Genomic DNA, 27,456 nt, shown 5'->3' with positions numbered 1-27,456 from the left:
TGGAACAACAAGGAACAGGAACATTAAGGCTTGGTGAAATACTTTCCCAGTGTTAAAAACCAGTGGACACTGTTCCTAATGAACAGCAGTTGGTGAACAGGTGGAACAAGCAAGCTGTGAGAACTGGGAGGACTCTGAAGCGAATAATTGTACCCGCTGGACAAGACAACAGTCACTATCAGGAGGTACGAAGCTGAAGGAATACAACAAGTGGCGTCTCTCAAGACTCGGTCCTGGGACCAGTGCTGTTCCTAATTATTTTTGTGAAATAATTAGGCTCTCGAACCGAGCGAGATTCTTCGAACGTGTCAACATTTGCAGACGATGCAGATCCAATAAGGACTGCGAAAAGGCGTGGAGCGCTGCAGAAAGTTACAGGAGGACCTTGACGAAATCTAAAAGTGATGAAATAATTTGCTGGAATTCAATCTCAAATGAAAGATGAGGAAGATGGAAAACGCTGACTAGAGGGCCATGAAGTAGCTATACCATAAGGAAAAGGAAACGACAAGAATTGAGCGAGAGAGAGAAATTGAGAGAGAGAGAGACAGTGAATTGGATTCCAACACTAACACCAGCGGCACACACAAACAGGGTAACATCAGCAGCATATGGGACGCTGGCAAACATTGGAGCATCGTTTACAAACCTAAATCAGGACTCGTTCAGTGTGATCTTCACAACCTTTATTAGACAAGTACTGGAAGCCGCACCTCACCAAACAAAGTCAAAACTGAACGGGTATAAATGTTTGCATCAAGATTAGTGTCAGAGCTGTGAGGATTACGCTATGATGATCGGTTAAAGGAACTAATTTTCAAAACTCTACAGATAGAAAAAAACACATGAGGGATATGATCACAACATACAAAATACTAACGAGAATAGACAAGGTGGACAAGGACAGCCTCTTTAAATTGAGAGAAAATAGGACAAGATGACATAAGTGGAAGTATACTAGGCTACTGCAACTCTGTCTTCTGCAGGGTTGGTAACAGTGAGACATCCGTGACGTCACTTGCACCTGTTGACCCGCCTGGCATCATGGCCGCCAAATTTAAATATCGTCTCATTTCCTCGAAGCAACAAAGACGCTTTTTACACGTTGTTGAACGGTGGTGGTGACGAGGGTGGTGATGTGAAGGTGATTGGCTGAGCTGGCGGGCGCGCCGGCTGACAGGGAAAGGACAGTTAATTATGAGAAAGCACTAAGTCAGTGTGACTGTATAACTCAGGGAAGGGATGCAAGGAACGGAGGGAGTGAAGGAACGGTGCCCAGACCACTTGCACCACCTTGGCTTGTCAATCAGCAGTCCGAGAGCAGCAGTACACCAAGAACTCCACCAAAATCTTGAAGATCAAAGACAAAGTAAAATCGACACCAGTAATTCCATCTATCATCATACTATCATGCAAGAGGAGCCACACATCTATGGATCATCCAATAAAATCAGCAGACTTCTAGATGTTACTACTGCTCGGCTTAGATTCGGTTACAAGTATCTCTGGGAATTCTCATTATCTGCTGATGTAGACCTGACCAAATGTAAACTGTGTCAACAAAATTATTCGCACACCCTCCGTCACTATGTGATGGAGTGCGAAAAGATACGTGAATTTAGAGACCATTCTATATCATATGTTCAAGAGATGTGTCAATATTTCATTCAAAATAATCTGCTACCAGAACTCTTAACCAAATATCCCCAGATTGCTAACTGTAGGTAGTAATTAAGTGATTGTAACCTATCCACCGCTGCCCACTGGATGGGGAGGGGGGCGGTGTGCAGGACATACAGATCAATTGTGACACTAACTCTCCACATATGTCAGTTGCTTAATTTAGAAACTGTACTTGTGGTCGATCTCGAGCCCATTGTTGATGTGACGATATGTATTGAATTTTGTAACTAGCTCATCAAGATTGTAACTTGCTTAGCTAAATGGATTGTGGGGTTCAGTCCCTGAGCCCATTATGTGCCTCTGTAACCCTTTCCACCACCGCCCATAGGATGGATGTGGGGTCCACCACCACTCACAGGACGGGTGTGGGGGGTCCACCACCACCCACAGGATGGGTGTGGGGGTCCACCACCCCCCACAGGATGGGTGTGGGGGTCCACCACCCCCCACAGGATGGGTGTGGGGGTCCACCACCCCCCACAGGATGGGTGTGGGGGTCCACCACCGCCCACAGGTTGGGTGTGGGGGTCCACCATCGCCCACAGGTTGGGTGTGGGGTCCACCATCGCCCACAGGTTGGGTGTGGGGTCCACCATCGCCCACAGGTTGGGTGTGGGGTTAATACATTCGCGTAGAAACTGAAATGTGGGAAAAAGCCGCATATACCGATGGAAAATGTATATAACCAAATTAAATATAGAAAAAGAAATGGAGAAGGTGTGGAGATTTCACCAGAAGTGCCAAGACTGTGGCACTGTGCCAAAGTTTGGGGGGTAAAGCTATGATCATATGACTGTGTTTACGTGTACACGAGTCGTACAGGACGCTGGTTCAAGCGCAGTCGAAATTGGAAACCTGAGCCGGTTAGAATTCAGACGTCATAGTGACGTCACACCTTGGGCATACCGTATATAAAAGAAAACTTTGTTCAAAACAAAACAGGAGAGTGGCTGGGGGACTTGCTGAACTTTAGTGTTTTACACAACTTGTAATATAATGAGAGGGTCTGCTCTCTCCTCTCTGAGGGTATATATCTGAGAGGGTCTGAGAGGACCTTAAGAGAGGGAAGGGTATATATATATAAATATATATATATATATATATATATATATATATATATATATATATATATATATATATATATATATATATATATATATATATATATATATATATAATAGTATATTTTCGTAGTCTTTTTGCAGACATTTGTCTGCAAAAATATGACATATGTTATATTGTCATATTTTTGCAGACATAATATAATAGAAAGGTTGAAATCAATGATTCCAGCACCATTCTTGGATGGTGAATCCACCACCACCACCACCACCAATTCCCCGACGAACGTATTCACTCACTAACATCGATGCCAGCTGGACAAAGCACGACGCAGTGATCAGAAAGGTAAAAGAAGATATAGCGAGCACAACAAAATGAGACCTTAAATTGGAACATTTTGTCAAATCCTAACAAAGTAAAGGCTTCATTCAGCAGGCTGTTGGCCGAGTTAACACGGAGACATTAACACTGAAGATGCATCGATACATCTCCAGATCTTCAACACAATCTCAGGCTGCAAAATATCAAGATTGCTAAAACTCCATCGAACATATTAAGATGAAAATAACAGACGATGAGTCTCAATTACGTGAATGAAGGTATAATGACCAAACCTCACATACCAGAAGATGAAGAGACTAAGACGTTTATTGGTCCATCTTGGACCACATACGTCTTGATAATGGTCCAGAGCGGACCGAAACGTCGTCGTTGCTTCATCTTCTGGTGTGTGTGTGGTTTGGTTATCATGAAAACAACAATGACCAAAGCACAATTAGCACATCCGTACTGGTTCAACCAAGCCCCACTGCATGTGAAACTCCACCTGTGCAGAATGCTAATTAGGCCTCAGCTTGTATTCCATACACTCTCGCTTAATTTAACAAAATGCCAAACCTGCTCAAGCTATAACGAGGTATATCGTTATAGCTTGTATATCTTGTCTAGAGGAAGATATGGTATATGTCTTCCTCTCACTGTGGTATAATTGAACATTGGAAGGCCAGCCCCATGGCAACAGTGGAGGATCCCATCCGAACAGCTCGCCAGGTGAACAGCTGATTTATGTTTACATTTGAGAGCAGCAGCAGCTGGCTCGGTGAACAGCTGATTTATGTTTACTGTCGGAAAATCCGACACCATTTAATAATAATATCATACAGACAGATAAGAGCTGTGTTGTATAAACAAGTTACCCATAGAAAACGTAACTTGTAGTGGAATTACCGTCTAAAGAAAACGGGATATCATCACCACATACTATTATAATTCACCAGCTATTCTGCTGGGAATTGTTCTTAAATACATTAGTCTTTGGACTTTACCATCATAAAAACATCTTATATAAATTAACTTAATTATCAATATTAAAGTAGAGTAAATGTGACCCTTCTATCACTTTCTGAAATCTGGACAAAGTAGGCCAGGCGTCAGAGTGAGGAGGAGGGCAGCCATTGTTGTGTCACCTCCGAGACGTGTGGAGCAAATTCGGCTCCTATCATTCTGGACAATGTCGGCCAGTAACGTCAATAGAATGGAGTGTTAAACAGCCATTGTTTTATATTGAGACCAGAGGCTCACACGGGAGCAAATTCGGCTCCTGTTAATTTTACTTGGACGTAGTGTTATGGAAACCAAAGGTACCATCTCCAACACGATGTCTACAATTCAAGTTAAGTGTCTATCCGAAACCCGTTTATCATTCATTTATGGCCATTAATGTCAGGATATAGGGTGACCCGGTTAGATCGCGAAATCGCCTCAAACTAAAGGTAATTAAGCCAGGTCTTCATGTTCCATGTACTGTATAGTGTTTTCTCTGATATAACTTGTCATATATAGGATTCTGGCTTCACAGTTAGCGCCCTTTTGACAGGTCAAGACGAGGAAGAGTTTGTGCACCAGTTACTGGGTGATATGGAAGCTACCTCAAAGAGGATAATTTGGTGTCTACACCCTAGTTATACCTGGTGGACTAACCTGCTGTACTATAAGATAAGGAACCTCATCAATGTATGTAGTTACTGTAGTTTGATTGGCTGCATATATATTAATATAATAAACCCCCCTAATGTGTAGAGGATCGATTTGTGAGATTATGAGATTATTGCAGAAATACAGTCCACTTAACATTATACAAATTGCTATCGAAGTATACAAATTAACGTAAATATAAATTCATATAAATTAAATAAATATAAATCTCACAGGTCGGTTCCCACATTTACACATGTGAACAGCAGCAGGCTCTGTGAACAGCTGATTTATGTTTACATTTGAGAGCAGCAGCTGGCTCGGTGAACAGCTGATTTATGTTTATACTTGAGAGCAGCAGCTTTCAAAAATCATTTATCTGATGCCGAATAAATTTCGTTTGTAAATTTCATTTCTGATATTAACAAAGCATCGTAAAAGCAAAATGATTATGTTAAGGTTTAGCCCGGAGCTGAGAGCGTGATGTGTGCTCCACATATATGATATATTAGTATATTTAGAGAGTATAGGAATACCGGCGGTCATCTTAATATCTACTGCTTCTTACATCCATAAGTCTTTTTGTGCGTCCTCACATTCGTAGATAATACAATTCACTTAGTTAAGATTTGGTTAGATTGGGCTTGATTTGGTCAGATGTGATTAGGGTTAGTTGTTACCATAATTAGGACAGGATTAGTTTAGTTACGCGACTTAGGTTATGTTTAATTAGTTCATTTAAAAATAAACTAGTTAATATATGTTTATTTAGTTGAATAGGGCAAGGATTATTTACGGTAGTTACGATAAGCAAGAATATATAGAGAGGTCGACAAGCCAACGCAACGCCTCCTTCATTTGCATTCCTTGCTTCCCGAATCTCACTGTAAACATCTGTCACGAATCCACCTTCAGAACGGGCGGTTTTCCCAGTGTCAACTTTCTGAAGTTGATAAAGTTCCACGTTGTGGTCGCCTAAGTGCTAAGAATCCTCTACAAGACTGGCCTCCCTCCAAGGTTGCTACCGAGCAACTAATGCTCCAGACTTGGCCTCCAAGGTTGCTACCGAGCAACTAATGCTCCAGACTTGGCCTCCAAGGTTGCTACCGGGCAACTAATGCTCCAGACTGGCCCTCCAAGGATGATAGCGGGCAACTAATGCTCCAGACTGGCCCTCCAAGGATGATAGCGGGCAACTAATGCTCTAGACTGGCCCTCCAAGGATGATAGCGGGAAACTAATGCCCCAGACTGGCCCTCCAAGGATGATAGCGGGCAACTAATGCCCCAGACTGGCCCTCCAAGGATGATAGCGGGCAACTAATGCTCCAGACTGGCCCTCCAAGGATGATAGCGGGCAACTAATGCCCCAGACTGGCCCTCCAAGGATGATAGCGGGCAACTAATGCTCCAGACTGGCCCTCCAAGGTTGCTACCGAGCAACTAATGCTCCAGACTTGGCCCTCTATGGTTGACAATGCTCCACTGCTGCTGCTGCTAACTTGCCTAACAGCTGGACGAATTAGAGAAGGCGTGATCGCCGGTCATCATCTGATAATGTAAGACATCCCCCAGAGCGCGAGCAGGGACGAAATATGGATTCTTGCACATGGTAAAAAAAAAATGTCCGTATTTTAACCATTTGAATCAAAATAACACTTTTGCATTAAAAAAAGGAATGAGGATATCAGTAACCTACTCTGTTTTAGGCCAATTGAAGTGAAAATATGTGAACAATATTATCGATACGTTAGGGTTAGGCTTAGGATTCGTTAGATTGAGCCCAGAATTCGTTAGATAAGGCCCCTAAATACGTTAGGATAGGTTTATGATACGTTAGGTTTGATCTAGGATTCGTTTGGTTAGGCCTAGAATACGTTAGGTTAGGTTGGCCCTGCCAATACGTTAAGCCCAAGACAGGTTAGGTTATTATCTACGTTTTTTATTTTTTTAGCATATAATTTTATTGTTAACTAATGCCTCAAATTTTCAGATTGGCACAATATGAACTGTTAACTATATACAACAATACACACTTTGTGCACATGTCCCTCTATATGTATTTTGTTTTACTGGAGAATTAGTGAAAATGTGCTTCTAAGGACAATTTCAATGCTTACCGAGAGAAGCTGAACAAATACTTGGAACCATACGTAAACTTGATTGTCTCTGGAGCCTCCCAGATCTAAGGGTGTCATCTGAAAGGTCTTCAGGACCTTAACTGACGTGTTTATGGTCAATTTCAGGGAAATTGTTATACAATAATCACAGATGAATGTAGAAATAAACATGACCCCTTCGGTAAACTATTTACGTTCGTCGTGTCACCAAATTTAATCGTCTGATAATGGAAGGGTAAAGAATGGTTTTAAAGATGTGTTCCTTGCAACCCGTTCTCGCACTTTCGTATAGTCAATATTGACTTATTAAATACGTGCATATGTGACATACTAAACATACTAGTTTACCTTGAAAAGCTTCATAGAAAACACCGACCTTACCTAACTATTCTTAGTATGTTAAGATAAGCATCTTATTGCTTCGTAATTACAATTATTACTTAACCTATTATAGGTATAGGTTAAGTAATAATTGTAATTACGAAGCAATAAGATGCTTATCTTAACATACTAAGAAGGTTAGGTAAGGTCGGTGTTTTCTATGAAGCTTTTCAAGGTAAACTATTATATTTAGTATGTCACATATGCACGTATTAAATAAGTCAATATTGACTGAAGAAAGTGCGAGAACGGGTTGATTCATTTTTGGAGAGTGATCGTTCGTTGTAACCACCAGCCTGTCCCTAAAGCGAGTTGAATAATTTTGTGTATTTTGGATGATTACAGGTAGTAAATTGTTCCTATTTTATTAGATTGAAATGATATTATTATTTATATATATTTTTATTGTATTATTATTACTGTGTGTTATCGATGTTGCTGCTTATATTTAAACCTATTTTGTTATTTTAAGCGTATGTTTAGGCCAACACCAGAGTGCAACTCCATAGTCTCCTGAGACTGATGGATGCCTAGTACTACTATTTTGTTCGTTGATAATATTTTTATTGTTTCAGTCATATAGCAGCTGGAATATTTTGAATAGATAGGTTAAGATAAATATGCTGTTCAATGTTATTGATTTTAATGTAATTATAATATATGAAGAGAAGAGAGGAGAGGTATCCGTTCCCGTTCAACAGACGGTGTTGCTTGAACACTTGTGAACAGGCACCCCAGGACACGTCTTAGGGTGCGGGCATCACCCCATCAGCCACTGTCGAGTGATGCTGTAGAGAGCGACCAACATAAGATGCTTGCAGTCACCAGCTTCCGTCACCTTCGTCTGGTCTGGCAGCCTCTTCGACCCTGGCAGCGACACGGGAGATTGACGGCCCTACCGAAGTAGGTCAACTCGTCCGTCCGTCCGTCTGGTGGTGCCAGGGTCAAGTGCCACAGGAGGTGGAGTATAACCAGGTCATTGTTTTCTGGAGATGTGAGGAGGAGGAGGAGGACGAAGGCTCTTCAACGTCCAGCCCGTCCTGCACCATGGACTCCCAGATGAGGTGAGGCTGGTAGTGTTGCTCCATGGCGGACTTGAGGAAGATCCTAGCGTCGAATGTGAGGAAGATCTTGCCTCCTCCTTGGCAATCAAAGCCGGTGAAGTCACAGCCGGCTGACATCTTGATGTAGACATAGCGGTGCTTGTACTCCATCCTGCCAATGAATTCGAAGTCCCTGCCGGAGACACCGTCGTCGCAGTGATAGATGTAGTAGAGGCGGTCGACGGCCTCCAGATCTATCTCAAAGGCTTCCAGTTCACCCTCAGACCACTCGCACCTCTCCCACGGTGAGGTGCGCTTCTCGAACATGTACTGGTAGCAAATGGCCGTACCGATCAGGTCTTCCATGTCCTCGGCGCAGGTTACTTCAGGAAGCACACTCTTGAAATTGTAGTGGGTGTTGCACATGTCAGCTCGGGGTAGAAAGTGCTCAGCGGAGACTAACAGGAGAAGTGCATGGGAGCGTACCGGGCACCAGCGTATATATACACACTTCAAGGTTCCAGGAACGTTGCGTCATCACTTTACCACCAATGGTACGACTCAGATGGGAGTCTCCAGTGACGTGCGAGGGAACCGGTTGCACCAATCACAGGAAGGCGTTGCTCCATGACGTATCACTGTTGCCAAGTGCGATTTTTTTAAAAATAAGGATAAAACAATGCAGTTTTGTCGTATGCACTCATTCGTATATTTAACATATAAATTAATGAACTGAGCACAGCATAAAACATCAATATATATATATATAAAATTATTAGAAGTCTATCCTGATACACTGTAAAAGATAATGACGTCACTGTGCAATGCCATCAGTCGCTTTATCAAATATTATTTCAGACGTCACAATACACTTCAATCCTCTTCCTTCCTTCCCCCCCCCACTATGTCTCATCTCCTTCAGGCTTCCACCTCGTATCTCATCTCCTGCCTCTCGTCCTCCCTTGTCTCTCATCTGAGAAACATTTACCAATCGACTCTTGTATTATAGATCATTTGCTTCTGAAGGAGCATAAATGGCGGAGCTAGAGCTGTGAACTATAGTATATATATATATATATATATATATATATATATATATATATATATATATATATATATATATATATATATATATATATATATATATATATATATACCTGGTGGCATGTCTTCTGTGGGAATGTGTTTAGAAAATAGGGGTTAGATAACAGCGGGTGACCTCGTGTTGATGGTCACTGGCCGAGTGTCTACCTCTTCCTTCTACTTTCCTCTCGTATCTCTCATCTCTCTCTCTCATCTCTCTCTCTCTCTCTCTCTCTCGCTCTCTCTCTCTCTCTCTCTCTCTCTCTCTCTCTCTCTCTCTCTCTCTCTCTCTCTCTCTCTCTCTCTCTCTCTCTCTCTCTCTCTCATCTGTCTTCCTTCCACAGTACTCATGTTATCACGAAGTGACAAAACTTGGAACAAAGAGGCCAAGAGGTTAACAAAGAGGCCAAGAGGTTAACAAAGAGGCCAAGAGGTCAACAAAGAGGCCAAGAGGTTAACAAAGAGGCCAAGAGGTTAACAAAGAGGCCAAGAGGTTAACAAAGAGGCCAAGAGGTTAACAAAGAGGTCAAGAGGTTAACAAAGAGGCCAAGAGGTCAACAAAGAGGCCAAGAGGTTAACAAAGAGGCCAAAAAGTAAACAAAGAGGCCAAGAGGTAAACAAAGAGGCCAAGAGGTTAACAAAGAGGCCAATAGGTTAACAAAGAGGCCAAGAGGTCAACAAAGAGGCCAAGAGGTTAACAAAGAGGCCAAGAGGTTAACAAAGAGGTCAAAATTCCTTGACACCTAAAATAAAACAAAAATCATGTTTGAACTGAACTCAAATACTTAATATTAATCAATTTCCATAAGAATGACCATTCTAAAAAAAATTAAAATTAAAATATCAATAATTTAAAAATGTAAAATTGAAAGAATAAAGGAAACTGCAGAAGGCCTAATGTGACCGGCCTTCGAGTCATTCCCTTTTGAAGTACATTAAAAAAAAATCACACTTACTGTAGCGTAGGATAATTCCCTTAGGCCTTGCGGGTATGGGGGCGACCAGGTTACAGCCACCCAACACCACACACACACGTATATAATCGTATTTACACAGCCCCCCACGAGCATTAAAACTACTGCACATTAGTACATTTTCTGGGAATTCCTTTCCACAAATAGAGACTCCTACCCTCCCCCCAGAGTGTTGCGTCCGGTACGGTGGCTTCACAGTACTATGCAACACGGGGCGCGCAAAGGCCTTCAATAGTTCCCCCCCAGGGAAGCGCAGATACGTATAGTGGCCGTGTGGGAACGTGTGTGTGTGTGTCTGTGGGGTCGTCCACGGCCGAGCGGGGCGCGGGGAGGGGGGTCGAGGTGGGCCGAGGCGGGCCCATCCTGGCGAGCTATACGTATGACCGTCTGACGAGGCCGTTCTGGCGGAGGCGGAAAGGCCGGTCGCTGCAAGAACCTGAGCCAAGAGCTTCTTACTATTGGACCAGCGTCGGATATGAACTAGTTTTGTCTACCCAGAAGCGTATGGTCCTGGGCGACCCGCCGTGGTTACCGCGGCCTCTTGGTCATCACAGATACCACAACTTTTGCGGAATTTTTAATTTCACTTTTTTTTCCCACCTCGAAGTGGTTGATAGCGTCGATATTGCGGTGCAGTAAGTGTGAGGACAGGTTGTGTAAGAACGGCCTTGAGTGTAGCTCTCATACGGCTCAAAATATAATGTTTAGAAAGGTCAGCAGCAGTTCAGCGGGTGCTCGCTTAGTTGTGCTTGCAGGGGGTTGAGCTTCGGCTCTTGATACCGCCTCTCAACCGCCAATCAACTGGTGTACAGGTTCCCTATCATAGCTACATTTGAAACTGTGTATGGAGTCTGCCTCCACCACATCACTTCTTAGTGCATTCCATTTGTTAACTACTCTGACTCTCAAAACGTTCTTCCTAATTTCTCTATGGCTCATTTGGATACTAAGGTTCCCCCTATGTCCCCTTGTTCTATTCCACCCATGCTAAATAGTTTCTTTATCCACCCTGTCATGCCTTCTGAGAATTTTGTAGGGGATGATCATGTCTCCACTAACTTTTCTGCTTTCCAGGGACGGAAGATGTGGTTCCAGTAGCCTTCCCTCGTAACTCATACCACTCAGCTCTGGGGCTAGTCTTGTGGCATGCCTCTGAATCTTCTCTTTGTCTTGTGTTTAACTAGGTATAGACTACTACATTATCCAGACCAATCCTGGAGTATGCTGAAGCTGCATACTCCAGGATTGGTCTGACATGTGGTATACAAGATCCTGAATGATTTCTTATACAAGTTTCCAAAGACAGTTCTTATGTTAGCAGAACTAGCATATGCCGTTGATGATATCCTTTTGATGTGGGCTTCTGGGGACAGGTTCTGTGTGATATCAACCCCCAGATCTTTCCTTACCCGATACTTGAAGGATTTCACCTCCCAGATGGTATCTTGTGTTCGACCTTCTGCTCCTTACATCTATTTTCATTCCTTTACACTTGTTTGATTTAAACTCTAGTTGCCATTTGCTGGGCTATTCCTTCAGTTTGTCCGTGTCGTCTTGAAATTTCGTTCTATCTCCATATCTCTTTATCCTTCTCATAATTTTTGCATCAGCAAACATTGAGAGGAATGAGTCTATGCCCTCTGGAAGATAATTTACATATATCAGAAACAAAATGGGTCCAAGTAGAGCACTCTTTGGGACTCCGTTAACGGCATCTCGACACTCTGAAGTCTCCCCCTCACCGTAAGTCGCTGTTTTCTGTTATTTAGATACTTACATATCCACTGGATCACCTTACCCGTTATTTCTGCCTGTTTCTCTAACTTATGTACCAGCCTCTTATGAGGCACTGTGTCAAAGGCTTTCTGGCAGTTCCAGAAAATGCAATCTGCCCACCCTTTTCTTTCTTGCCTGATTTTGGTTGCCTGGTCATAGAATTGTTTGAAACTACCCCGAGGCACGATTTACCATCACTGGACCCATGCTGGTGGTGTGTTAGGAAGCTCCCTTTCTCCAGACATTCTACGAGCTTTTTCCTCGCGATCTTCTCCATCATCTTGCATGGTGAATAAGTTGGCGAAACCCGCTTGTAGTTCATGCCTCTTGACTTATGAAGTTTTGATATTGGGAAAATAAAAAATAATGATTTCCTTGTTACTCATTTTTGTTATGAGCGCACGCGCACCACCCCACACACCCCCACACACCCCCACACACCCCCACACACCCCCACACCACCCCCACACACCCCCACACACCCCCACACACCCCCACACACCCCCACACACCCCCACACACCCCCACACACCCCCACACACCCCCACACACCCCCACACACCCCCACACACCCCCACACACCCCCACACACCCCCACACACCCCCACACACCCCCACACACCCCCACACACCCCCACACACCCCCACATACGCACACTCACACACACCCCCACACACCCCCACACACCCCCACACACCCCCACACACCCCCACACACCCCCACACACCCCCACACACCCCAACACACCCCCACACACCCCCACACACCCCCACACACCCCCACACACCCCCACACACCCCCACATACGCACACTCACACACACCCCCACACACCCCCACACACCCCCACACACCCCTACACACCCCCACACACCCCCACACACCCCAACACACCCCCACACACCCCCACACACCCCAACACACCCCCACACACCCCCACACACCCCCACACACCCCCACACACCCCAACACACCCCCACACACCCCCACACACCCCCACACACCCCCACACACCCCAACACACCCCCACACACCCCCACATACGCACACCCCCACATACGCACACTCACACACACGCACACTCACACACTCACACACACACATTAGACATTGTCTAATTAGTAAAATGCATCAGGAAGTGATGTGGTGGAGGCAGACTCTAATACACAGTTTCAAGTGTAGATATGATAGAGCCCAATAGCCTCAGGAACCTGTATACCAGTTGATTGACAGTTGAAAGGCGGGACCAAAGAGCCAGAGTTCAACCCCCGGCAAGCACAAATAGGAGAGTACACATACACACACGGAAGATGAATAGGATATAAATGCTAAACAAAAACTAGCAGGAAGTGTTCTAACCTGAACCACATGGCAGGCACAGACGACACGACTCCCTTGAGAGAGACATTAAGCAAGAAGGAAGTTACATTAGACGGAGTTACGAAGCGGCTTCGAAACCTCGATGTTCCGAAGGCCGTCTCACCAGACAAACTTTCCTACCTGTAAAAGGGGGTCGTCGAGATGTTCACATTGAACTATTTATATCGTTAACATGTGTACCCTGCAAGGTATTGAGAAAACTAATAAGAGGAATTGGAACACCTAGACGGACTTTGTGAGGAAGGTTCATACATTTGGTGGTGTTGATAACACCTGCTGGAGCTCTTATGACAAGATGGCATAGAAGGAAACGTATCGAAGGTCATGCAGGAAATATATAGAAGGATGGACTGACAGCATCTTCCGTGGTGGTGACAGTCAAGGAAGATGCCGCCAGTTCAACCATTAACGTTAATACACGCTTGAGACAAGCTTGAGAACAACTTGAAATAATTAGATGTTAAACTATGTCAGAGAAGACATACAACAGGAAGAAAGGAGTAGTAGCAAGCGAGGAGGAGAAATCTTAAGAATATTAGAAATTGTATATAAGCTCTTGACTCGTAAACTATAACATAAAGCAAAGATTTTCCTTGAGGGTGGTGTTTCAAGTAGGGATAGGAGGAGGAGGGTAGCGTATCTTGAGGTTATCTTGAGAGGATTTCGGGGCTTAGGGTCCCCGCGACCCGGTCCTCGACCAGGCCTCCACCCCCCAGGAAGCAGCCCGTGACAGCTGACTAACTCCCAAGTACCTATTTACTGCTAGGTAACAGGGGCATCAGGGTGAGAGAAACTCTGCCCCTTGTTTCTCGTCGGCGTCCGCGATCGAACCCGTGACCACAGGATCACGCGTCCAGTGTTCTGTCCGCTCAGCCACCGACTGAGGTTCGATAATTATCAGGATGCATAATCTTTGCTTCAGATTAGAGTATAGTAGTAGTAGGCATCCATCAGTCTCAGGAGACTATGGAGTTGCGCTCTGGTTGTCGGTCTGGAGTGGCCTCACCAGGGCACAAAGCCAGGGTAGGTTGATGCAGGGGAGAAGCTGTTACCCAGGCAGCAGGTCCCCCCTCTCCACGGCGCTGAAAGTATATGGGGCAAATAACCCTACTAGTGAGTGAAAGGAAAATTCTCAAAGTGAGGGGAAAGTGCTTGGGCTTAACCCAGCAAGGTGAATATGCTGGTGGATGCTGGTGGATGTGGGACAGGTGTTGGGTGATTACATTATCGAAATTCATGGTCAGTCTGGGGTTTTAGGACAAAAAATTAATAAGTATGTGATGTATTAAGTACACAACGTTTCGTTCCTGTCTGGAACATCTTCAGGTGAGATACGGTGTTTTGCATGATTGATTGATGCAAATTAAGCCACCCAAGAGGGGACACGGGCATGAATAACCCGTAATGCACGGTAAAGAGGATACATATTCCATTCACGTGGGCTGTAATGGGTCTCGAACAGCGGACCCCGCGTGTGTGTGAGGTCGACGCTCTATCGACTGGGCTATGAGCAGTCTTAAAAAGGAAAAAAGTATTTTTCCATATTTTCACGGAAGAGTTGAAGACAATTTATAAGGAGACACATATATATACAAGGGTAGACGTGAAGTAATAGGATAGAAGGGTCAAGGTACAGGGCTCAGGTGCGGGTGAATGTACTCATCATTCATGGGGGTGAAGTTTAGCCCCTCAATGTTGGTAATGAGGCAAAGTCGCCTTTTTGCAAGGGTTATATAAGGTCTAATATAACTCGATCCCGACGTCTAGTGATTCCCAGCCCAGCAGGGGCGCCGCCCCCCCCCCCCCCCTTGACCCCGTCTATCGAGGTCAGAATAATTCCGGGTTAAATGGCTTTTATCCTATAGTGGCCGAATGGGTTAAGGTAAGTGTCTGAGAATCATTTGAACGCAGTTTCTAATGGTTGTAAGGATTACAGGCACTAAAGGTGGTTCTCAGGACCACAGAACCTATTGGTGGTTCTCAGGACCTCATTACCCCAAAATTATTTTATATATATATATATATATATATATATATATATATATATATATATATATATATATATATATATATATATATATATATATATATATATATATCACGCCATTGTGATTTCTTTATAAACTGCTCGAGTTTTGTAATTGGTGAGCACCGTTCATGTCATGAGGGCTTACGAACGTTCTATGTAGTTATCATATTAGTTACAGGTAATTAATTCCAGTGATTAAATGCAAACAAATGTAATCATTTCAGATGTTTATTGATATTAGTTGCAATGTTGATATTGACTACAATGTTGATAGTGACTACAATGTTGACATTGACTACAATGTTTATTGATATTGTTCACAGTGTTTATTGATATTAACTATAATCATTTAAATAGTTTAGATTTTAAGCAATTGCAGATAAGGTTAAGGTCATTAGAGTTATAATTATAAATGATCATAATAATTTATTAGCATTTCCATTATAACTAATGAAATAAATAATAATAATATAATTAATGATTTTTTTTTATTTAGAACGTAGACAAAGGACCATGTTATAGCGGATTATTAGTAGGCCCAGAAGTTGTATGTTAGATAAAGTCATCAATTATCATCAATCAATTATCAATCAGTCAAGCAGGGATGATACTCGTCAATAATCCACACAAAAAAAACTTGTGGATTATTGTGGAGTGCACAAATAATTTTGTGCACTCTACAACACCTGTTGAGTGCGTAGAAACTTCCTTATTTTTTTTTTATCGTGAGAAATTATTTGCAAAAACAAACTACGAAGGTTCGTATAGCAGGATAAGCAAAGACAATAACTTCAGTTTTGGTTTAATAACAATGATAAGGGCATTAAAAAAATGAGATAGATCAGATAACTGATAATGACAAAGCAGTATTGCTACGGGCTCACCATAGCCCGTGCTACTTGGAACTTTTGTTCCCAGTAGCTGAATCTAAAACAATAACAACGAGCAGTATTTGAAATAAACGTGTTGTGTTCGTGTTTACTGAAGAAGAATTTAACATTATGTCTTCAGCCGAAGAAGTCTATATTGGTGATGAAGAGGGCAGGACCACAGACACTACAGGTGGTTCTCAGGACCACAGACACTACAGGTGGTTCTCAGGACCACAGACACTACAGGTGGTTCTCAGGACCACAGACACTACAGGTGGTTCTCAGGACCACAGACACTACAGGTGGTTCTCAGGACCACAGACACTACAGGTGGTTCTCAGGACCACAGACACTACAGGTGGTTCTCAGGACCACAGACACTACAGGTGGTTCTCAGGACCACAGACACTACAGGTGGTTCTCAGGACCACAGACACTACAGGTGGTTCTCAGGACCACAGACATTCTGCGACACTCCTCAGAATGACACCAGCTTCAACATACGTCAACCAGGTTAGGTGTATGTCCAGCCCGTCCTCCTAAGGTTTCCCAACGTCAAGAAACTGTCGTACTAAAGCGCCCTCTGTTAACCTACCAGAGGACCCAAAACTGAAAACGGAACAGTATATCAACATCGCGAGCCGCTGACGACTTTTGGCCTTAAGGTAAGCGTATACGTCAAAATGCGACGTTCTATTAGGAGGACGGGTTGGTATGTCAGCCAGCTTCGGTTTGTGCACACCAATTTCAACCTACATCAGGCGGTTTCAGCCAGCCTGAGAACTAGCAGGTGAACTGGTTCGTCCGGTCGAACTCACAAGGATCACTATACCAAGCTCCTTCACGGCCATGTATGGTGTAGATGTGAGGAGGAGGAGGACGAAGGCTCTTCAACGTCCAGCCCGTCCTGCACCATGGACTCCCAGATGAGGTGAGGCTGGTAGTGTTGCTCCATGGCGGATTTGAGGAAGATCCTAGCGTCGAAGGTGAGGAAGATCTTGCCTCCTCCTTGGCATTCAAAGCCGGTGAAGTCACAGCCGGCTGACATCTTGATGTAGACATAACCGTGCTTGTACTCCATCCTGCCAGCGAATTCGAAGTCCCTGCCGGAGACACCGTCGTCGCAGTGATAGATGTAGTAGAGGCGGTCGACGGCCTCCAGATCTATCTCAAAGGCTTCCAGTTCACCCTCAGACCACTCGCACCTCTCCCACGGTGAGGTGCGCTTCTCGAACATGTACTGGTAGCAAATGGCCGTACCGATCAGGTCTTCCATGTCCTCGGCGCAGGTTACTTCAGGAAGCACACTCTTGAAATTGTAGTGGGTACTGCACATGACTTCTCAACTGCCGGAAACGATTCTAAAGCGACTGAAACCGGTTTGTTTACAACCAGACACCTTCACAGCTCCGTAATCGTCATGTGCTGAAGGTGCGTTGCTTTAATTCGGGACTGAATGGACCCCTAACATCGGCTGGTCTTATAATGTTGTCAACACAACGTTCCAGCAAGCGTTCGTTTTGTCCAGGTCTCCCGACCAATGATATGGCGCCGCGCGTGACGTCATACTGTCGCCTCTGGCTCGGCATTAGATATTATTAAGGATTAAACGACAGTGTCTTACCTTTGCGTGTCCATACACAAGCGCAAGCCAGGTACACGAGAATGGTGAATTCATTAGGAAGCTGTAATTCACTGTATATTGTGAATGAAGGTAGTATTGAGACCATGTGGAAGGTTGTGACGTCATTAATAGTTGCCATCGTCTCCTTTTGTGATGACCCGTTAATGCCTTGCTTTGAGACGCATTTCGTTGGCTCCCTTCTCAACTTTCCCTTATCCTTCATTCTCCTCTCTCATTCTCTGTTCATTCTCATCTTTCCCATCTCATTGTCGTCTTCTACTTTTCTCTCGTCGCTCCTCTCTCTCTATTCTCTATCCTTCCTCACCTGTCACCTTTCATTACTTAATTACTTCTCATTCCCCTATTCCTCTCTCACGTGTCTTTCCCCTTCTCCTATCCCCTCACTTCTTTATCTTCCCTTCTCTCTCTCTCTCTCTCTCTCTCTCTGTCTCTCTCTCTCTCTGTCTCTCTCTCTGTCTGTCTCTCTCTCTCTCTCTCTCTCTCTCTCTCTCTCTCTCTCTCTCTCTCTCTCTCTCTCTCTCTCTCTCTCTCTCTCTCTCTCTCTCTCTCTCTCTCTCTCTCTCTCTCTCTCTCTCTCTCTCGCTTTATTATTTCATTTCTTCCACTAGTTTCTTGTCTCATTACTTTCTGTATCCCTCCTTCCCTTATTCCCTGCCTTTATCACTCTTTACTGACGACTTTTGTATTATCAGTGGCGTGTAGATGATGTATAGTGGCGTGTGGATGAGGTTCAGTGGCGTGTGGATGAGGTATAGTGGCGTGTGGATGAGGTTCAGTGGCGTGTGGATGAGGTTCAGTGGCGTGTGGATGAGGTTCAGTGGCGTGTGGATGAGGTATAGTGGCGTGTGGATGAGGTTCAGTGGCGTGTGGATGAGGTTCAGTGGCGCGTGGATGAGGTTCAGTGGCGTGTGGATGAGGTTCAGTGGCGTGTGGATGAGGTATAGTGGCGTGTGGATGAGGTTCAGTGGCGTGTGGATGAGGTTCAGTGGCGTGTGGATGAGGTTCAGTGGCGCGTGGATGAGGTTCAGTGGCGTGTGGATGAGGTTCAGTGGCGTGTGGATGAGGTTCAGTGGCGTGTGGATGAGGTTCAGTGGCGCGTGGATGAGGTTCAGTGGCGTGTGGATGAGGTTCAGTGGCGTGTGGATGAGGTTCAGTGGCGTGTGGATGAGGTTCAGTGGCGTGTGGATGAGGTTCAGTGGCGTGTGGATGAGGTTCAGTGGCGTGTGGATGAGGTTCAGTGGCGTGTGGATGAGGTTCAGTGGCGTGTGGATGAGGTTCAGTGGCGTGTGGATGAGGTTCAGTGGCGTGTGGATGAGGTTTATTGACGTGGTAATTAAAGCTAGTAACGGGTAGATGTATACTGGTAACGTGTGGATGAAGGATTGTGACGTTTGGATGAAGGATAGTGAGGTGTGGATGAAGGATAGTAACGTATGATAATGGTTACTTTGGGGGGGGGGGGAGATACCATTCGCGAGAGCGGCACAGTTGCCGGAATCACTAGAGGGGAAACATCCTCGGGCATATACCTGCAACCAAATCCATCTCTGGAGCCACTTACGGGGCTATTCATGCTCGTGCCACCTCTTGGGTGGCTTACTCTTCATCCCTCGATCATCTCCGGAAGCCTGCCACCATGAGCAGCACACGCAAGCTTGACCCATGCCTAAGGAATGTCTTCAGAAGTCTAAACTTAACGATTCACTCCTGTCCCACCCGAGAATCGAATCCGGGTAGCCTCGATTTTGAGTCGAGAACGTAGACTACTACACTACAGGACCCCCCATTGTCCCGTCCGTACAGCCTGTCGGGATCCCAGGCCGTCCTCCAAAAATGAGGAGGTAAATGTAACAGCCCCCATACGTGCAATTATGTACTATGTATGACAGTCAGGAAATGTACACTTAGTATTAAAACGTACTGTCAATTGGCAGGATGGGTTGCGGGATCCACAGTGGGGTGTTGGGTGTCACCTTGGAGGATGGGAGCCACACACACACCACTGATGATAACGTATATTACTCGCAGGTTTTTCCACTTCTGAATAAAATGCCAAGTAGATCCAGCAGCATCTGAAGGCGGGCCCCTGAGCTACAACACATCTGCACAGAAGCCCCTGGCAGCAAGATTCTGAGACACCTACGCAATCAAGAAGTTGACCTTCAGGGCAGCTATGCAAATATCTTTATCTTGTAGTGTTAAAAGCCTCCGAGCAGATGCAGTATCTGAAAGAAATAAAGAAAATCCAGGATGAAGATAATGACGCGGCCCCGTACACAAGGCCCCGTCAAGAAGGCCCCGTCAAGAAGAAGGGCAGACAAGGCTTTAGCTGTTTGTTATGCCATTCGCTCATTAGTTGAAAAGGCAGCGTCATTTGTACTCACAAATGACGCAATGAAATTATCTTGCGTCTCAGAAATTCCCAGAAGCGCTCATTGCCCACCTGACCGCAATGAAGGGAACTATAAGGACGAGGCATCAAGCCAGTACGAGCATGAGCACCGCTCCTGTGCCAGGTAAGTCCACTACGGGCTCACCATAGCCCGTGCTACTTGCCCCGCTCCTGTGCCAGGTAAGTTACGGGCTCACCATAGCCAGTGCTACTTGGAACTTGTTCCAAGTAGCTGAATCTATAACAACAACAGCCATTACGAGGATGAGAAGCGCTCGCACCGCTCCTGTGCCAGGTAAGTCCACTACAGGCTCACCATAGTCCGTGCTACTTGCCCCGCTCCTGTGCCAGGTAAGTTACGGGCTCACCATAGCCAGTGCTACTTGGAACTTGTTCCAAGTAGCTGAATCTATAACAACAACAGCCATTACGAGGATGAGAAGCGCTCGCACCGCTCCTGTGCCAGGTAAGTCCACTACAGGCTCACCATAGTCCGTGCTACTTGCCCCGCTCCTGTGCCAGGTAAGTTACGGGCTCACCATAGCCAGTGCTACTTGGAACTTGTTCCAAGTAGCTGAATCTATAACAACAACAGCCATTACGAGGATGAGAAGCGCTCGCACCGCTCCTGTGCCAGGTAAGTCCACTACAGGCTCACCATAGTCCGTGCTACTTGCCCCGCTCCTGTGCCAGGTAAGTTACGGGCTCACCATAGTCCGTGCTACTTGGAACTTGTTCCGAGTAGCTGAATCTATAACAACAACAACAACAACGTCATTACGATGGCTTGACGTAACAAGACTAAAACCAGTGCACTAAAACAGAAGCGAAAAAGAAACAGGGAAAAAGAAGGAATCCCCACCTCCATTTAAAACTTTGACCCAAATATCACAGTAACAAAGTTATCGCGAATAAACGAACTCAATTACGGGCTCACCATAGCCTGTGCTACATGGACATTTCGTTCTGAGTAGCTAAATCTAAAACAACAACAACAACAGGCCATTACGATTATATAGTACTTGGAAGGGATCAGGATAAGGACTTGGGGTGGGATAGAAGGAAAGGAATAGTGCCCTTGACCACTTGGACCGTCGGGGATTGAACGCCAACCAGCATGAGGCGACTCCGTCGCTCTCTCGTCCAACCCAAGTGGTTGGGCACCATTCCTTTCCCTCCGTCCCATCCCAAATTTTTACAAGCAGATATTTTCCTGAACTTGCTTGGAGTTTGGAAGGCACCTGCTGGCACCTGCTGGCACCTGCTGGCACCTGCTGGCAACAAGGAGCCGGTCGGCCGAGCGGACAGCACGCTGGACTTGTGATCCTGTGGTCCCGGGTTCGATCCGAGGCGCCGGCGAGAAACAATGAGCTTAGTTTCTTTCACCCTATGCCCCTGTTATCTAGCAGTAAAATAGGTACCTGGGTGTTAGTCAGCTGTCACGGGCTGCTTCCTGGGGGTGAAGGCCTGGTCGAGGACCGGGCCGCGGGGACACTAAAGCCCCGAAATCATCTCAAGATAAGAAGATAACAATACAAACATGTATATATAACACCTGCTCACAGGCCAACCCATCCTCCTGTTGTGCTGGTGTTCATAACTGTGTGGTATTAGAGCCCCTGTAAACTACTTGGTGCTATTTTTTATGGAATCCTGGAAAAATAAGTTTGAAAACCAAGCTTGAATGTTCCTAGACCTTAGTATAGCACATGTACCTGGGTTCCAGGAGATCCGAGACTTTATAGCTCATATAAGCCTCGGATAGCTTGTATTAAGCCTAGGTTAGGTTAGGTTAGGTTAGGTTAGGTTAGGTTAGGTTAGGTTAGGTGTTAGATTAAGTTAGACATTATTAGCAAAAAATCAACATAAAAAACATTTCCAGTTTGTCCGAATTCAACACTACAAAAAGTAAACTTTCTGGTGGTCCATCACGGCATATGTCTCCACATCGTTACTATAAGTACTTTACATTTAGGAGAACTTAAATGCATAGTCTGGTGTCGGTAACGTTAGAAAGGAACATGACCTTCACCAGACCGTGAGCCGATATCATGGACAAAACATCGAATGTGGGTACCAGCAAGTACCTTCCGAACGTCGTTTAAATTGCAGCAAGGCATTCGTGGCTGGCTACGGCTGCCTCACGATACCCCTATCGTCTTCTTCCATGCCGACGTATAGGACGGTGGACTAGGAATACCCGACTTTGCAGCATCAATCCGCCTACAAAAGAACAAGCGGCTCGTGGCTTAGGATGAGTCGGAGGATTAAGTGGTAGTGGCTCCAGCTCTCCTACCTGCATTCCAAGCGTGAATGCGTCGATGGGTAGACCCGACCACGGCCGCCGGAACCCCTTCCAACAGTACGCCTGAGCGCTCTAGGGTTTGGAAAGCAAACTGTACAGCATGGTTGACGGTGCCGGCCTTGCGTCTGCTTGTGAGGTTCCTTCCTACCACAAGTGGGTCTCGTCCGGTACCCGTCTGCTAAGTGGAGGAGATTTTGCTCATGCCACCCAGATTAGGGCAAACGCTGTAGCCACTTCGTCCAGAGCTGCTAGGGGGTAGACCCGGGGCTTCTGGTCTCTACGATGAGTGCCAGAGACCAGTGACTCTGGGGCCACATACCCCAGGCCTGCTATAAGACACACGGGGCTCGGGTGAAACGTCATGACGATATCACCCGGTTCGTAGCTGGCTACCTCCGGCAGAGAGGTTTCGTGGTGGAACGTGAGGTTTGTATACCGGATGGCGGGACCTTCTGTAAGCCTGACATCATCGCTTGCAAAGGTGACGAGGCCGTTCTTCATATTAGACACCCAGATCTCTGCTGATAACTTCCCACTCTACCGTCTACATCAGAACAAGTGTGACAAATACAGCTTCCAAGGGATACTTTTACAGGTCACGGAATATACCGGGAAGCACACAGCATCCGTTTCTTCTATAACCTTTAACTGGAGAGGTGGATGGTGCAAGGAGAGTGTGTATGGTCTACAGGATATGGGACTCACCAAGAGCGACCTTGAGATTTGCTCTGTGAAAGCCCTGACCTGGACATATTCCCTCTACAGAAGATGGTCCATGACCACACCAAGGGGCAGACCACCTTAATCCCAGGATCATTATGCAACGGGTGCATAAGGGTTAATACAGTCTTGTTGAGGCGAACCAGAGCGAGGACAGCTGGTAGCTAACTACCTAGGCAGAGTCGTCATCTGGAGTACTACATCTCCAAATGGTTTCTCACAGGAGGGTGGATGACCTGGCCGGAGGGACCCCATGTCCATACATGACTTAACCCCTCCCGCTCCGGGGTCGTGCTAGGAGCTTCCGCTTTGAATTGTTTTCCATGTATGCTGTTGTCAAGTCACCAAACCTGCCGCTCAGGCAGTTTGTTGCCTTGCCCTCAGCTCTAGTTTTGTTTTAATGATATACTGTGCACCCCTCCCTTTGTGTGCTGTGTCTTATATAAGAAAAACCAATACAAAAGATTTGTCCATTTTACTTACCCATTATTATCATCAGCACCTTAACTCTTGTGGGTAAGATTGTCATCTATCCATTATATTTTGGTTTGTGTTGTTAGGGGGAATATGTGAGCTTAGGGGGTACCTACCCCCATACCTAGTGGTTGGGGGGAACGGGTGCCCCTGAAGGAATATAACCTCCCCCCCCCCCGCCCCCGAAGTGGTAAGGAGATGCAGGGGACAAAAAAGTAGAATTTCTGGTTGTTCTTTTTTTAGATAATTGTGGGCAAGTAGGTACCGTATCCAAGACTAACGTTGATTCAAAGTTGGTAACGGGCACTTGAGTGTTCCTGGGGTATATATATATATATATATATATATATATATATATATATATATATATATATATATATATATATATATATATATCCCAGAAGTGACTCGAACCAAATTTGAATTTGGTAAAATGCTATGCCCAAGATTACTATCCGAGTGCCGGCGGTGGGGTGGTTCAAATAGCCTCGGCTATCACCTCATTATGTCCGGTCGTGATGGTCAAGTGGATTAAGGCGTCTTGTACATACCAGTTGCGTTGCTTCTGGGAGTATGGGTTCGAGTCACTTCTGGGGTGTGAGTTTTCAGTTGCATATTGTCCTGGGGACCATTCAGGCTTGTTCGCATATATATATATGTATATATATATGTATATATATATATATATATATATATATATATGTATATATATATACACCCCAGTATATATATATATATATATATATATATATATATATATATATATATATATATATATATATATATATATATATATATATATACCTAAAAGGGGTACCACCTCTGGTGCAAGTGTAAGGACCCATAGCCTCGGAGAAGAAAATACAGGGTACTCAGATCCTCACTGAAAACTTTTATATTTTCTTCTCCTACCACCCCAATTCTTTTTGTATGTGTGTATATATATCTAACTTTATTTTAAAATTTCATTACACAAGAAGGTTTTCAACATTGGTTACATGCAGGGTACAAGGCTACTTGTCACAGGTTGTAGAGCTCCTCAGATGTCGGGCAGGAACCATGGATGCAGTGAGCATTTCCTCTCTGGAATGCCATACTAAGGCGCTGAAAGAGAAAACTGGCGGCTCTTGGGTCTCTAGTTGTTTCAATTAGCTTGGACCCCCATCTCCTTCAAAAAATTAGCAGCACTTTTATCCCAGGCCACGAGTGCCTCTGAAGCAATGGGGACAAAATTGTAGTGGTGATCAAGGTCTCTGTATTTACGTGACTTGTCTGCTTCCGGGTGATTGACAGCAACTGCTGCCTGTGCAGCACTGAGGTCAACGTAGGTGTTAGCTAAAGTTGAAACGTAAGTGTAGTCCCACACCAACTGTCTACCATTCTTCCAGGGGTTCACCGTGATCCCGTCTGGGCGACCGACAGGCTCATCAGAGTTGAGGGGAATTAGGTAACGGGGCTCTCTCTCTGCTGGACAACCGGCTGTGGTAAGGCTTCTCTTAATAATGTTGTTAACCACGCAGTGTCTTGCATGCAATCCTCCTGTCCTTTGGCAGAGAAGCCTATGCCGTCCGTACCTGTCGGCCACGTAAAGACCTGTCTTTACATTTTCAGTACATTCGGATTTCAAGCAGTGTATTTTCCAACTAAGTAATATTACACAGTGACAAAAAATTAAATACCAAAATTTTGTAAAATATAACGTATATAGTCACCGACAGTCTTCTTCGAAGCAATAAATAGATGTGACCTTTTACGAGAATAAGCTATAAACGATACAACAAAAACAATGCATATAGCATTGCTATATTTCGACACCTACATTACTACCAAGGTACATCCTACCAAGTGTCTTAGACTTCCAAATTTCCCAAGAAGCTGGAGTTCCAGGTTCGTACCCCTGGCAGGTATTCCCAGCCTATTGTAAGGGGGTACTGGAACCGGTGGGGCAACTTCCTCCAGGACGCGTCTGCTAGCCAGAGGAAACGTGGAATGTTTCATGTCCAGCCGACCTTCTGGTAGATACGTATGGTGTGCTGGAACGAACTTTTCCACTCTTATAAATGCTGGTGTTGTGCTTGTAAGAGTGAGGTCCAGCACTCTGTGCCCCGTCTGCTGGGTATGGAGCGGATTAGAGGATTTAGAGGAAAGAATATTAATATGGTTGAAATAAAGAATGGTCTCAATAGTGCAATTTTTAGTAGATATTTTTTAGGCACGATGGTGCCACATGCTCCCACATTCTCGTGTTTAATTATTATTCTACATATATAGAATGCTATATAAGTATATGCCAAGGTATATAACTTTATAAGGTTAAAATTAACACAGATCTGAAGTCATGGTAACTATGGGAATTTATAAACAGTGAATTTTCTTTATATTTCTAGACTGAGAGACGCTTGATGACCAAAGGCATATTTTCTTCGGCTGAGCCAAAAATACGTCATGACGCAAGCCGACGTCAAAGTGTTAAACATTAAGAGATGTCAAAAACGCAAAAAAAGCAGAGAAACAATATGAGGCGACTATTCGACGAAATGAAATCGTTCGAAGATATTAAGCAGGTCTATCCTTTCGCTCGCCTCTTGCAGAGCCATTGAAGAGGTCGCCAAGATCCTGACTTGGATTTTGCAACAAAATTGCAAGCTCAATTAGAAGTTTATGGATAATGGCGTGCTTGCCGGTTCTTGAACTTCCCTCCTGGAGGACTTCAGGAAAATCCCAATTCAAGGAGCCAACCAAGACCTCACGTTGCACCCTTCCAAAAGTATGCACAACAGGATTACTCAACTTACCTTTTCTCTACGGGCTCTAGCACACCCTAGGCTAACTTACTTTGGGGGGTTTTCTCCATCACTCAACAGCCCCAATCTGGGTGAGGAAAAACAACCTGTTGGGGGTCCATGTTGATACATGTCCTTCCTCTCAACGACTGACAGTGGAATTAAACCACGCTTTCCGTCAGACTTTGTGGCCTCCTTTCCTGCACAGCTGCCCAAGATGGCCTTACCAGCCTTCGTATATCCTCTTTAATGGCACTCGACTATCTGGTTAGTGAAATTCTACAGGAAGGTTTTGGTTGTTTATCTGTTTATCAGAGGCTCCCGACCCTCTGACCAGCCCAATCAAAAGATGATCAGCTATCAATCTTATCTTGAGATTCTTTGGAATCTCTAGCTGAAATTGTCCCATTGTGAAGAAAGCAGCTGCAATATTACTTGAAACCACTCAAACAACGTAAATATGTTGATTTCTTATGTGTGATTTTGTGTATAAAAAGGATTGGGAGATGGGTGTATGTAGGATAAACATATGGGTTGAGCTAGTATCACACTTGTAGTGTCAGTTGCTTAGCTTGGAGACTGTACTTGTGGTCGGTCTCGAACCCATTGTTGCTTTAACAAGACACATTAAATTTTGCAACTAGCTTATCAATACTGTAACTTGATTAGCTAAATTCAGTTTTAGGATTTAGTTCCTGAGCTCATTATGTACCGCTGTAACCATTTCCACTACCGCCCACAGGATGGGTATGGGGTGCATA

At 44.8% G+C, this 27,456-nt stretch overlaps 1 protein-coding gene across 1 annotated transcript; it reads right to left on the bottom strand.

The window, feature by feature from the left end:
• Positions 1 to 7,845: 7,845 nt before the first annotated feature.
• Positions 7,846 to 10,507, bottom strand: LOC123750152 (uncharacterized). The gene is made up of 2 exons (XM_045732275.2): positions 10,302 to 10,507; positions 7,846 to 8,900 (listed from the first exon to the last, which is right to left on the bottom strand). The coding sequence occupies exon 2, from the start codon at positions 8,686 to 8,688 to the stop codon at positions 8,164 to 8,166; it is 525 nt and encodes a 174-aa protein (XP_045588231.2). The 5' UTR covers positions 8,689 to 8,900; positions 10,302 to 10,507; the 3' UTR covers positions 7,846 to 8,163.
• Positions 10,508 to 27,456: the final 16,949 nt, after the last annotated feature.

This window comes from Procambarus clarkii, chromosome 40 (genome assembly GCF_040958095.1).
Source record: "Procambarus clarkii isolate CNS0578487 chromosome 40, FALCON_Pclarkii_2.0, whole genome shotgun sequence".
NCBI lineage: Eukaryota > Metazoa > Arthropoda > Malacostraca > Decapoda > Cambaridae > Procambarus > Procambarus clarkii.
This window is presented reverse-complemented; position numbering and strand designations above follow the sequence as displayed.